Source organism: Eulemur rufifrons, chromosome 7 (assembly GCF_041146395.1).
Source record: "Eulemur rufifrons isolate Redbay chromosome 7, OSU_ERuf_1, whole genome shotgun sequence".
NCBI classification, from domain to species: Eukaryota; Metazoa; Chordata; class Mammalia; order Primates; family Lemuridae; genus Eulemur; species Eulemur rufifrons.
The window spans coordinates 62,807,567-62,821,248 of NC_090989.1; the positions used below are offsets into that span (position 1 = coordinate 62,807,567).

The 13,682-nt window shown below is 38.3% G+C and overlaps 1 protein-coding gene across 3 annotated transcripts in view; it reads right to left on the reverse strand.

Annotated features, from left to right (window-relative positions):
* Nucleotides 1–1,247: 1,247 nt before the first annotated feature.
* GSK3B (glycogen synthase kinase 3 beta) overlaps nucleotides 1,248–13,682 on the reverse strand; it is a 198,689-nt gene continuing 186,254 nt past the window's right edge. For all 3 annotated transcript variants that reach the window (XM_069475102.1, XM_069475101.1, XM_069475100.1), the window contains one exon: nucleotides 1,248–6,802. In XM_069475102.1, coding sequence (XP_069331203.1) covers nucleotides 6,735–6,802 — 68 coding nt within the window. In that variant the 3' untranslated portion in view covers nucleotides 1,248–6,734. The remainder of the gene's footprint in view (nucleotides 6,803–13,682) is intronic.

Consider the following 13,682-nt stretch of genomic DNA (forward strand, 5'->3'; position numbering starts at 1 on the left):
CCTATTCATCCAAGAGCGTGAAATTGTTGTTAGATGTAGGCTGGGGAAAGGCAAGGTTAAGACAGAATGTAGGGTAAACTTCCATCTCGCCATATTGATTTTAAAAACACCCAGGCAGTTCCCTAAACACTGAATTAATATGTACATATGATTTATATAGATTATAAAAACCAAGTGTAGTCTGAGAGTAAAGGTTCAAAGTTAAATGCACCAAAGAGCTCACACAGGACACTTCCTCACAGTTGCTTTGTGGGTCTCACCAGGTGCCAAACTCAACTTTCCTCCTCTCAAACATTTGAGTTTCCTCTTTACTCGCTTCCCTAAGCTTTAGAGCAGGTGGAACCAAGCATCGGTTTCCAGGCATCTCTGTGGCCAATGTCACACCCCCCCCCCCACAAGTTCAGAGTCAGTCAGGAAATGGGGTCAGTTTCTAAAGCTCAGGGAAAAGACCTAAGCTACTGCACACCTTCCAGCTCCCCCATTAAAGGCACTCATCGGCCCCTCTCCACCTGGCCCAGGACTTTGTCTAATTGAAGTCTTGAATTGACAACAGATCTTCTGGTGGGAAGGTCCAGAGTGTCCTCTCCTTTCTGGTCAAAAGAGGATGTAAAGAGAAGCACACATTGGATTAGCCATCCCTTCCTAGTTCCTGACAACTTGTGGGTCTCCTCATGCCATCTTCCACAGCAGCTTGTTTCCCCTCATCATGTCCCCTTTATGTACCCCCAGCTTTCCTAAATTTGATGGTGCTGATAGGTGGGTGAAATATTCCTACACCTGAGAAACTAGTGACCAACGGAACACTTTTGTTCTACAACCCTATCTATGCACTTCCCACCTTTCCAAAACACCTTCCAAAATGGCATCTACTATCACCATTCTCGTGAAACATGATCCCAAAGGACTGTTTTGTCGGGGTACTTTTTGGAAAGACTTAGAAACTAAAAAGAGAGTCTTCAGGACTGTAAGTTAAAAGGATCTGGCAGGACACTAACAGACTGTTTAACTCAATCCCAAATAGCTAAGGCAGACCTACCCAAGACAGCACTGAGTCCCAAACAAATGCACTTCAGTACCATCAAGAGGCCCCTCCCACAAGTAACATCTTCTATGTTTTTGCTGATTCAATCCTCCCTGCCCCACCTCACCCCACTCCTGCACTGGTAAATGTGGTTAATTATTTTATACATTAGTGGAATTAGCCAACCCACTACCATACTAAATAAATAAAAGAGGACCAGACTTTATCGAATATAAATTTGTTTTTATTGAAGCAGCAGTCACATGACCTTATATCTAGCCTTTAGATTAGGCCTGACAAGAGTTAGCCAGTCCTAAAAAATGATTTTTTTTTTGCACTAAGAGACATAACATGTTTACATACATCATCCAGTATTGGAAATGAGCAGACTGAAACACAACCTGTGTTGGTTACCTGGGAGGTACAGCTCCACTGTTCGTGGTGTTCATATATTTTACAGAGACCCCCAAAGACCATTACTAATAGGATGAAAGTTAAAAGAAAATACAACTACACCAAACCATGAACACAGTAATCAAAGACAGCAGCTTATACAAGTTTTTAAAAATTGTCCCTTTCAGGGATGTTTTCTTTCTTTTCTAAGCAGTGTCTGCAAAGCTTCCTCTACATCAAATCCAAAGGTTTCCAAGATGGAAGCTGCACCTCTTAGGGCTATACAATGGAATAAGATCATTGGAAAGAACGAGAAGTAGCGTTCATATCTTGATTTTTATAACAAAGATTCATGTTTCCCGAATTAGAGGAATGGAGATGGTGATGTGACTACATATTTCAGTGGCAAAATAGGTAGGGTAAAGAAAGAGGGTTGGGTACCGAAATAAAGACCACACACTTGTGAATTTTAATTTCATTTCCAGGCTAACCTACTTTTTATTTAATGCAAATTACAGTACCAGTTAACTATTTCCAAACCAAGTCACATAGAACGAAATGTATTTACAAGGGAATAGGGAAAGGGAAAAAAAACATTGAGCATACTTTTCACAAAAAAGTTTATATTTAAAATGAAAAAAAAATCAGTCACAGAGGCATTCAAGTAGTAATAATGTTATACAGATTTTGCTTTTCCTTTATATCAAGACAGATTTGCACAAGTGTTTGCAATAGTTTGTATACAACCCACAGTCCTTTATATATATATGTATATATATATAATAAATTTTGTTTAGATTTGTTTTTAAGATGGAAGTGGTCACGCTAATTGGTATGTGTACAGGCCCAAGTGATCCATCGGCAACACATTTATAAATGCAAATTTTACAGGCAAGCAGATTTTCATACATCTATCTGTATCTGCCTGTAGACAGATATAGTAAGAAAAAAAACTTAAAAATTAACACAAGGAAGTCTACTTTGTCAAGCTAACCCCTTATGTACTGGTTGTCATTTTGCTTTTATTGCGGAGGTGCAAAACGGAGCAACAAATTTGAATGAAACGGCATAACCATTGTGAAAATAATCCAAACCCCAGGGATTACTTTCAAAGCCTCTCAAAGGTAGACCTCAGTCTGGGACTCTACTGTGCTTCTAGTTGTCTCTCTTTTTCAGTGGCTCAGGTTTCTACCAGGAAAGACAGACTTTATTGTAAAGCATGCTTACTTTTCTATACAGGGGAGAAAAGTGTTCGGCTCTGTGGTTAGATGATCACTAACATTAACAATAGGAATCAGACACAATTTTGGTTTAAAACAAAACCCCCCAAACTCCTGGGGATCTGGCATTGGCCAAACTTCCTTTGGAAGATTCCAAAGCTAAATCCTTTAAAAACGAAAGGGAAAAATAAATGAAATGCCAGTGTCTTTATATCCACAGGGATAGAGAATACAAGTCTTCTCAGAAACCTTTGCATTGGTGCAGACAAGATGACTGGTTAGGCAAACTCTGTTAAAACACAAACCAAAAATATGTCTAAAAATTAAGAGGACTTTAAAAAATGACACAACATGTCATTGGAAAGAAGGTGCAGTCTTCTGCCTTGTTGGAATGAACACATGATGTTTCAAAAATAGCAACCTTTGGTTTGGTAAAATTTGTTTTTTCTTCTATTCAAGACATCTTATATGGAGTACTTGGAGGCAAGACAAATACTTTCTATTTTTTCCTTTCAAAAAAGGCCTTCATGTTGGGCACACAGTAAGAATTAAACTGATTTTTAAAGAGGAAATTAAAATGATTTTTCACAGAACAGGGGAGAGATGGCAGGAAGGGGGAATGGGCTAAGAGTTCCTTTGTTAAAACAATAGTCCTCTATTGACACGGCGGCACTCCGTGCAGTAACTGCTAGTAATTGCACTATAGCATTTTAGACCACTGACGTATCAAAACCCGATACTATTAAGAAACTTTGATTTATAAAAAACCAATTCTCTCTCTCTCTCATTTGGGAGGGAAGTAGGTAAGGAGGAGAGAGAGAGCATGGAAGGCTCCCAGAATCTGCTGTTTTTAAGACCCATGGTTAGGGCTTGTGGAAGAGACGAGCAAAATCTAATCTATTCGATATCCTCCAGCTCTAGGGCTCCCTGGTGCTACACTAAGTCCCTGAATGGACTAGGTATGAAATGAAACCGGTCACTGCTACTGAGGAAGAAATGAGACATTCAGAACCAAAACAAAGGCAGGGCTTGTATGAAATGAGATTATGAATATGGTTTCCTCTTCCCACTCCTGAGCATGGTATCGCTGAAACTAATTGTGGAAGGGGCAAAGAGACTTATGAGTTATTATTTCAAAGGGAAAGGGGATGGACAGGGAGACATGGATAAAGGAAACCAATTAAAATTTAAAAAATGAAAAAACAAAAAAACAAACATATGGAAGCGAAGGCACTCCAAACTATATAGATACACTATACATTGCTAGAGTTATTGTTACAATAATACAGGCCGGTACCTACTGTACAGAGTTAAAACTATATGGCTTTAAAAAGCTCGTCTACATTTTGTCTGATTATTAAACAGAATCACTGCCCTGAACAGTAACTTTTTGCTCATTAATAACAGTTCCTGGGTCCACATATTTACATACAAAACAATAAAACTTAAAATTTAAAAACATTGAAAGAAAATATAATGTACAAGCTTGAATTTGGTGAGGAGCTTTTTATTATTATTATTATTTACAAAAAGATATTCAGAGACCTGGATCTCACTTGTATAAAAGAGTTCTGTGATCCCGCCATGATCTTTGAGAAAGAAAAAAAACACACACCTCAGCCCTTACACACACACACACACACACACACACACACGAGAGAAAAACTTCTGACTTTTCTCTCTTCTTCTCATACCCCATTTGTTGGTGGGTGGGGGGGGAGGGAGAAACAGTTTCCTAAAACAAGCAGAGATTTTTATGGACTTTAGCGAGTACAGCAAGTCCAGAGTAGTGTCTGTATCCAAATGTTTGGCTGGGCAGTTTGATCTGAAAGCAGGTCCATTTCTCTATCACAGACCTGCCATTTCAGACTCCTTATAAATCCTTTCTGAAAATGGTCTATCAAAGCCATTCCCTTTAAGGAATTATGCTGCTAAATACTTTGATTTCAGACTTCTTTCAAATCTTAATTAGCTCTCAGAAGCACTTTAAGACGTAAAATTCAATTTGTTTGATTTGGTTTGACTGAGAGTGTTTCCTTTCTCACGAACTCTGATATAACCAGAGGTTGGGGAAACCCCTTTAGTGGCCTAAGAGCTTAGATAAACAGTGAGTGAAAACTAAGATGGCTCACAGTTGTCTTTCTGGGTATTGGTTCACTTCAGCAGGCAATGTAACTCTCTTGGAGAGCCACACACACATGGTTAAGAAGCGGGAGAGGTGCTAGGGCCTGCAGGAGGGCTGCCAAGAGACTCCACTTCAAACCACCTGGAGGGTGAGACCCCCCTAACCTGACCTAAGGTGGCAATGAGGAGGATGAAGGGAAGTTACACCTAGGGCTCAGCTCTGCAGCCCTACAGTTTATCAGCTAACCTTGGAAGGTGTATGGGGAAGGAGCGGTAGGAGGGAAAGGCGGCCATCACTCAAGTGATCTTTAAATGTAAAGTACAACTGATTGTGCCTTAAAGATTCATAGGTCAAGTAATGGCCCATAAGCACCAAGGTGACTAAGGTTCATTTTAGAGTATATAAGGCCCACATAGATGCCAACCTTAAAAGTATAAAACAAACTAGTCATGAAAATCTATTTTCTCACGGCAAACATAATCCTTCAATCCTCCTTGCTTTCCAAGGAATATTGCTTTTTCTTCAAAAACAGAGATTCTTACACCATTCACTGATACACAAAGAAAACAGAAACAAAAACGGTTAACTGAGTGTGGGCGGAAACATTCTTCTCATGCTTCAACCAGTCAATTTTGATACTGTAGACAAAAAAAGGCAGTATTGAATATATGTATATATAACATATATACACACATTTATATAATCAGCTTTCCTATAAAGTCAGCAGGTACAAGTGACTGTTTATCATTTTGATGTGTTTTTAATATTCCTACTATCTAAAATCATAATGACCTGACATGCATCAATAAATAAATGTAAAAAGCATGAAGTTAAAAAAAGCTGAAATTAAATACAGATTCTAGATTTGGATTTAAAATTAGAACTATGTGTAGAATGTGGCAATTTATGCAAGCTCAATTTTCAATTAAAAAATACGAAAAATAAACCAGTAGACTATTACAGTTCACATTATTTAACTATAATGTTCTCTCAAGTGTATCTTTCCAAGGGAAGCAACTTTAGAAAAAATCTGGACAAATTCATTCACAGTGGTGAGATGTGTCCCTGGCCTGTCCCCTTCCTCTGGGCTCACTGGCCTTTGACCTCTGCAGCCAAAGTGGCCTGCTCAATACCCTTTCAGTCTCTTCCTACGTCACTAGTTTAAAACTGTGCTAAGATGTGCAGAGAACTTTGGTCAGGCAAACAAAGATCCACTCAAAGAGCACATGTGCCAGAGTCCTGCTAGGTGCTCCTCCTCGGGCAGCCTCCCATACAAGCCTCTTCACCACTAGCGCTGACTGAGAGCAAAACAAAACCTTAACGAATCAACTAAGACTCTTCCTCCTAGAGTTTCAAACTCTACTGACTTCCCTGGGTTATTAATGACACACAATTCCTTTTTTGTCTGCCACACCTGCCACCAACATGCCAAAGGCAAGTCCTCAAATACCCAAGGATATGGATTAATTTTACAAGTGACATTTAAGTCCCCATTGAATTATACCTGCTAAGCTCCCAACCAATTTCAAGCTGTGCACTATACCAAAGTCTTACACTAGACTTTAAAAGAAAACAAAGTTCAAAAAAAAAACCTTCAGCACAGAACAAGGTTTTCTTCTTGGAAGGGGCATGAGGCAGGAGTCCTGTTTTTAAAGTATACAACAGCAGACTTTTGATAAAAAAAAAGATTGTCGTGGGAGAGAGATTGTGTGTTCTAGTGCTCCGCTTTCCCCCTCCCAACAACCCCTCCCACCCCCTGGATCTCCCTCAAAGTGAGAATACAATGAAATTGGTTTGTATTTATAGATATTTTACAAGGTTAAATAAGAACAACGATAATAATAAAAAAAAATTGAACACTAAAATGAACACTTTTTTTTCTCTTTTTAATTTTCTTTCCAAACGTGACCAGTGTTGCTGAGTGACACTCAAGTAACTGGTGGTTTTTCCTGTGCAGCTGGCTGCTTGGGATTGTTCAGGTGGAGTTGGAAGCTGATGCAGAAGCGGCGTTATTGGTCTGTCCACGGTCTCCAGCATTAGCATCTGCAAATTGAGAGTCCCAAGAGACAGCATGAGCAATGCTAGAATACCCCAAAGAGAACAAGAACACTGCCTTAACCAGAGACTGCGAGCTGCGTGGCCTTCTGAACTGTTACCTGGAATGTTGTTTTAAATATGGCCAACACTAAGAAATCTGAATTTCTTTCTGCTTGGAGCTGGTTCACACCTTGGCATGGTCCTGGTACAGGGAAGATAGTGTCTTTGAATAAGTTACAGACTCAGGGAGCCAGAGACCATTTCTGTCAAAGTTCTTGCTACAGCCGGGATCAGCAGTATATGAACACTCAACTGGAGTCTAGCTCACTTGAAAATAAATGAATAGTGCACAGCTGGGAAAACTTGCTAAAAATTCTGAACCATGTTATAACACGCCATCTGTTTAAGTGGGTGAATGGGTGGAGGCAATGAAAGTAATCTGGGCCAGTGCTGATAGGCAGAACAGCCACTCTTCATTATTCATGGAGATGGAACACAGACAACTAGCAAAAAAGAAAAGGCCACTGTAGTACCAACTCGGTCAATTCAATAAAGCATCCTATAGTCAAAATCTGGACACTAAGAGCTTACTTTGCTCTAATCCTTTGGAAATACATACAACTTTACAAATAACCATTGACCCCCCCCTCCTGTTAAGGTCCATTATTATTTCACAGCATCCATTAACGTTTAAGTAGGCATCTTACTGTGTCCAGATTGGCTTCCAACCCGCACAAGCAACAGACTGCTGTCTCTGTGGCCAACCAAGTTGCATCCTTGTTATCACATACAATGACTAGGAATGTATTGCTGGCCAAATTTTCTCTCAAAGATTTCATGCTAAGCCCTGAGCAAGAGAGGTGGCCTGACTGGTATGGGCAACTTCTAAGAGTCATCTCTCTAAGAGCCATATTACTCTTGGCCATAAAGGAGGATGACACCAAAAGGCAGACACAGAAGTTTTTGTCCCTCTAGGACTAAAGGGATTTATAGATCTCCCATGTTCTATGAGTAGAGATACCAACATCATGGCTGAACGCAGCATTGGTCCTGGATGTTTCTACTTTTAATTTCTGAATTAGAAGGAAACACAAAAGACCCCAAGGACACATAGGAACTCTTTACTTAAGGATTAGCTATTCAGTTTATCATTTTAATAGCCATTCTATAAAAACTATACTTGCTTTCTAAATTCCTGATTTTCCTGCCCCTAAAACAATCTGCCCTTATAAGCATTTAACCCAGGCTTTGGGGAAGAAATGTGAATGACTCTTAATTTGAATGATTATATTTAATTGATTTAAGTTCCTTCAAATCACCTAGCTGCTTCTAATCCTGTTATCATGTAAGTACAGACATTAGGGCAGCACAGTACATACATTAGATTCATATGGCCCATGGCACGGGGTCATATTAATTCAACAAGACGACACAGACACTACTGTCCAAAGGCAGGTATGACATTCTTTTCCAGTAATCAATGAGTGACTATGTCTAACGCTTCATTCATAACTCCTGGCCTTCTTTAGACATACCCTGCTCAAAGGAAGTTTTACTCTCTGAGGTCTTCCAAATCTGTGCACTAATAATCCAGTATCAAAATTTCTGTCTAGGCTACAGATTCCTCCAAGGAAGAAAATGTTCATTTTCATGATTCAGGCACAAGCTACATTAAAAGACAACATTTCAGAGAAAACCTGGAAGACCACAGAGCTATTTCTGAATTATAATGTTCCTGACAAATAAATGTTCATTGTAGCATTTCCCATGCTTTGGATGACACTCAGAACCTATGCATCAAACAGCACTTCCCTCTCATTTTAAGGATGGGAAGATGATAGGTAGAACTGTCATTCTGGTCTTCTCCAAGACTTAAGAGAGCCACCAATCGTCAGAAATTTATCTGTTTGACCACGACATCAGCACATATACCAGCACTATTAAGCAGCACATTGGCTTACACCAGCCAAGGCTGAGTTCAGTAAGTACCACCAACCCATTTATGTTAATTTGCTCTCTGGCAAAATCTTATTTAGCTACTAATTTGCATATGTCCTTTCACTGCCTAGTCTGTGAGCTCAAGACATTGCCATTTTCCTCTTCCTTGGATAAATTCAAAGGCTGCTTGTATGAGATCACAATAAAAAAATACAAGCTTTTAAAGTGAGCATATAACTAGAAACAAATTCACTTTCTGAACAAGAAAATGTGACAAAGACACCCATGTTCTTCATATCTGTAATAACGACCTCCTGTTTTTCTCTGAATTATTTCCAAATCACTTGAGCAAAATTTTCACAGCTAATTATTTTTGATTATAAATATCCCTGATACCTAAAGTCACAGCCCTGCACTCATTCATCAAAAACCCTTTGCCTGATGCAATGAACTCCACTTAAAATCAAATCATACATGCTCTTGCTAAGAAAAAGAACAGAAGAAGACAAAGTACAGGGAGGGGAAAAGTAAAACAAAAAAAATGTGAAGTTCTATAAACTCAATACTCAATAGTAGATTCAACAGACCACCTGGCTTACTGACTGAAAAGAGCTACATTTCATAAGCTCTTCAATCTGACCATAAAGATGGTTAGACGGTAAGTGCCCTGGCCTTTTGCCCAGGCAAAGTTAAAGCTGCTGACCAAGAGGTGGCTAGGAAGAAAATATTTCAAGAACAAGCAGGATGCACGGCAACACAGATTACTACCTTTTCAGAAATAACTCAAGAAACAAGTCTTGGTACATGTTTATTTTATTCCTATGGCCATTCTATAAACTTATTTTTACATAAATCTGAATTAATAGGGACTTTCTATAGTAAAAATGTTTAACCTAAAATTCTGATAAACTGTCATTGGATTCAAATGTTTATTGTAATTTCTATAACTTTTCTTCTCCAACATTTAAATAGCAATTTCATAAAAACAGCAAAGTTCATTTTACTTCTTACATTCCCTTACCTTTACAGATGCATTGGTAAAAGTGACACTATCTGGTATTACAGTAAAGGATACACTAAGATAATCTTATATATATGAATAAACAATTGACCCTACAGTCTCTTGTTTTCAGTCCTGAGATACTCTCCTGAGCTTCATACCGATATATCTTTCTTTAACCTAGTCCAATTCCACAAACATTATGGAGCCAAGTTGTATAACTTAATAGTTGTGTGATTTTTGGAACAAATTACTTAATTACTTTACCCCACGATTTCCTCATTGATGAAATGGCAATAATATCATCTGCCTATGAAATGCTTAGCACAGTACCTGGCATATAGCAACTGTACAACAAGCGGAAATGTGAGACATCTAAAAATACATGTACTTAAATCTAGTGTGACTGCAATAACCACCATCACCACCACAATAAATTTAACACATTGCTTACAAATATGCCAGATACCAAACTCAGTACTTTGCAGGCATGTTATTTAGCTCACACAGCAACCCTAAGAAACATGTACAATTATTGCCTACATTTTGCAAACAGGAAAAATTTGGAAGCAAAAGAGATTAAGTAATATGCCCAAGACCATACCCCTAGAAGTAGGAGAGTGAAACACAGAGGGCACACAGGAGGAGAATGATGATCTTTATGGGCAGTAAGGGACAGCAGAAAAGATTTCTTAGCAGAAAGAGAAAAGAAGTTAAGAGGACTTTCATTCAGACCTACTTCAACAAAATCCACTGTGATTTCTAGATGCCTATTTCTATTATCTAAAAGAGTCGTTACAGTAAAACAAAGCAGTAAATTTATGGTAAGGATTGAAAGTATAGTTATTTTATTTTCTAACTTTCAGTCTATACAGGGTGTACAGATACGAGCATGATAGAGCTTATATAGTTATTTTATTTTCTAACTTTCAGTCTATACAGGGTGTACAGATATGAGCATGATAGAGCTTATATTTCACTGACTTCAAAACTTCCTAGAAACCAATGCCCATTACCAACCTTCTGATGTTACCATGGAAAACAAACAAAAAAATCCTTTAAACCAAGGAGGGACTTAAAAGGAAATAGAGTAATCAGCTTTGGGGGTTGGGTAGGGAGGAAGGGAAGTTAGGAAGGTACAAGAGCATCGTTACACATCACAGTAGCCAACTTCCAAAATGACCCCAATGATTCACACTTCTTGGTATCCATGCCCTAACATAGTCCTTTTCCACACTAAACAGGACTGACCTGTGTGAACCAATAGGATATTGCAGAAATAATGGCGTGTGACTTTCAAGGCTAGTACATAAAAGACATTGTGGCTTCCACCTTGCCCTTTCTTTTGGATCACTAGGTCCAGGGGGAAAAGCCAGCTGCCACGATGTGAGACACTCAAGCAGCACTATGGAGAGGTCCACATGATGAGTGACTTAGGCCTCCTGCATACAGCTAGCACAGACTTGCTAACCATGAATGAACTGTCCTAGAAGTAGATCTTACAGCCCCAGGCAAGCCATCAGATGACTGCATCCCTGGCTGATGTTTTGAGGATGTTATGAGAGATTCTGACCCAGAATCGCCTAGCTATGCTGCTTCTGAATTCCTGATCCACAGAAACTAAATGAGATAATAAATGTTTACTCCTGTTGGTGCTAAATTTTGGGGTAAGCTGCTATGCAGCAAGAGGTAACTAACATACATGTATGTCAAAGAATTTAAATGCCACTTAGGGTTTGTACTCACAAGCCAAAAAGTATCACTGGCAAAGTCCTTCTATAATAATTAGGTGTGCTTCTAATAAACTGTATAAGACAAAGAAGATTATATCATATTTTCAATTGTTTTTCCTCAATTTTTTTTTTCTCAGAAATCAATTGTTTTTTGAAGAGTCTATGGTTCTCTGGCTTTTGTGCGAGATATTGCAAAGGGAATTTGCATGTGTATTAAACCCAATTTTATTCTGTGTGATTTCATAGCTATAAACAACAACTTGAGCAATCCCATAGTGAAGCCAAGGGTAGAACCTTGAGGTATCAGGTTTCCAAAAGAGTGCATGAGGCTATGATTTTTGTCCTAGAATAAATATTTATATGTAAAATTCTGTATTTGGTACACACACATTTTTTTCTAGGAGAGAAGCTATAGTCCCCTCCCTGCTGCCCTTCCCAGAGATTCTGTAGAGTCGCTAAATAATGGAGTCATGGATTAATGGTCAACTGTCTCAATATTGAGAAACTGCCCCACCTAGCTACTCAGATCATAAATGTAGAAGTTCTTGCCTTGATTCTTGTCTGCTGTCCTCAACCCCATCCCCAAATCTAATGCACCAGCAAGTCCTGTCCACTCTCCCTGTGCCAACTGTGTTTGATCAAAGGTGCAAATAAGGAGTGGGAAGGAGAGTGAATGGAAGAACTCACATTTAAAACTGTTGCCAAAGGATTTAAATAAGAAGAGAGTAGAAAACAAAGAAACAGGTTAGGAGGAGAGTATAGAGAATAAACATAACAGGTGGGGTTCCAAAGGAACCACCATGAATCAGTATTCTAGACCTATGGACCTACAAAAGTTAAAGCCTTCTAATTTATAGAAATGCTGTCTGGCCTAGTAGCAATGACAGAAATGTTCTATTTGTACTCTCCAATATGGTGGTTGCTAGCTACATATGGCTATTTAACTGTAATGTAATTTTAATTAAATAAAAATTAAAATTTAGTCCCCTATTTGCCTTGAGAAAATTTCAAGTTCTCAAGTTACAAAATTATTAAAGTTTTAATATGTCTACTGTTGGCAGATTAGTAAAAGAACATATTTTAGATATATCAAATTAGCCTTTTTGCATTTTACATATACTTCATGAGTATACTTGGAAACTTTAAGTATACTTTTATTCACTTATTTCTTTTATTATGTTCTCTCTCAAGCCCATTTTATGTGTATTTCTACTTACCAGGTATCCTCTTTCTATAACATTTAGAAATGTTTCAGGATAGGTCAACTCCTCTAAAAGATAAATTTTTAGCAGCCTAGGATATATTATTTATACTGTGTAGCTAACTCAGGATGTTTCTATTCAAACTGTTCCAAGTGGAAACACCTCTGCTATAAAACTAGGTCTTGGATGTTAGTGCTATTAACTGGCACATGAGCAAACAAGACCATTATTCACAGAGAATCAAAGCGTACTTTAAGCTTATATTCAAATTGAAATTAAATCTATACTCATGAAAGTATACCTATAAGGAGAAGGAATCAATTTTTAGTTTTCTCTTTATAATGCCTACTATTATTTTGACAATTTTGTATGTGTAATAATAGGGAGAGGGAGGGAGAACCCTCCCAGCAAAGCGTCACCAGATCTCTTTTCTTATTATTCTGAGGAAAAGATGTGGCAAAAGACACCAAGGTGGCCTTTGGTCATTGTAAAAATAGAAGTAAAATTCAGATGTCTGGGAGCCAACCCCATCCATCAAGATACCTGGAGGGCCTGTCAACAGGACTGCTTATTTGATCTGCTGGCAGCAGAGAGGTCTCAGTTGTGCCTGTGAGCTCAGAGGCAGAGGACATTTTATATAAGAGGCTTGGCTGTTCAGGCTAGATAACTGAAGGCCGTGGGGATACAGGTAACATTTTCATCTTTCTTTTAAGTTCAAATACCTAATTTAGGTATAAGGAATGAGAAAAGGCATATAAATAAAAGCAGGTGACTTCAGGCAAGGAACCAAGGAACACTTCAGGAATACTTGGAAGAATGTTTGATGGGACAATCACCAAAAAGAACATTTTAAGTTCCTTTTGGAGGAGGGAAAAAATCCCAGATAAACTTTGTGACTTGTTAGAAGAGAATTAGCACTGTTCTCTGGTGAAAATAATGACTAAGCTGGTTTGACTTTTAGATATCTATATACAAACACAATAAAAAATGAACTTGACAAGCTTTCTGGAAGG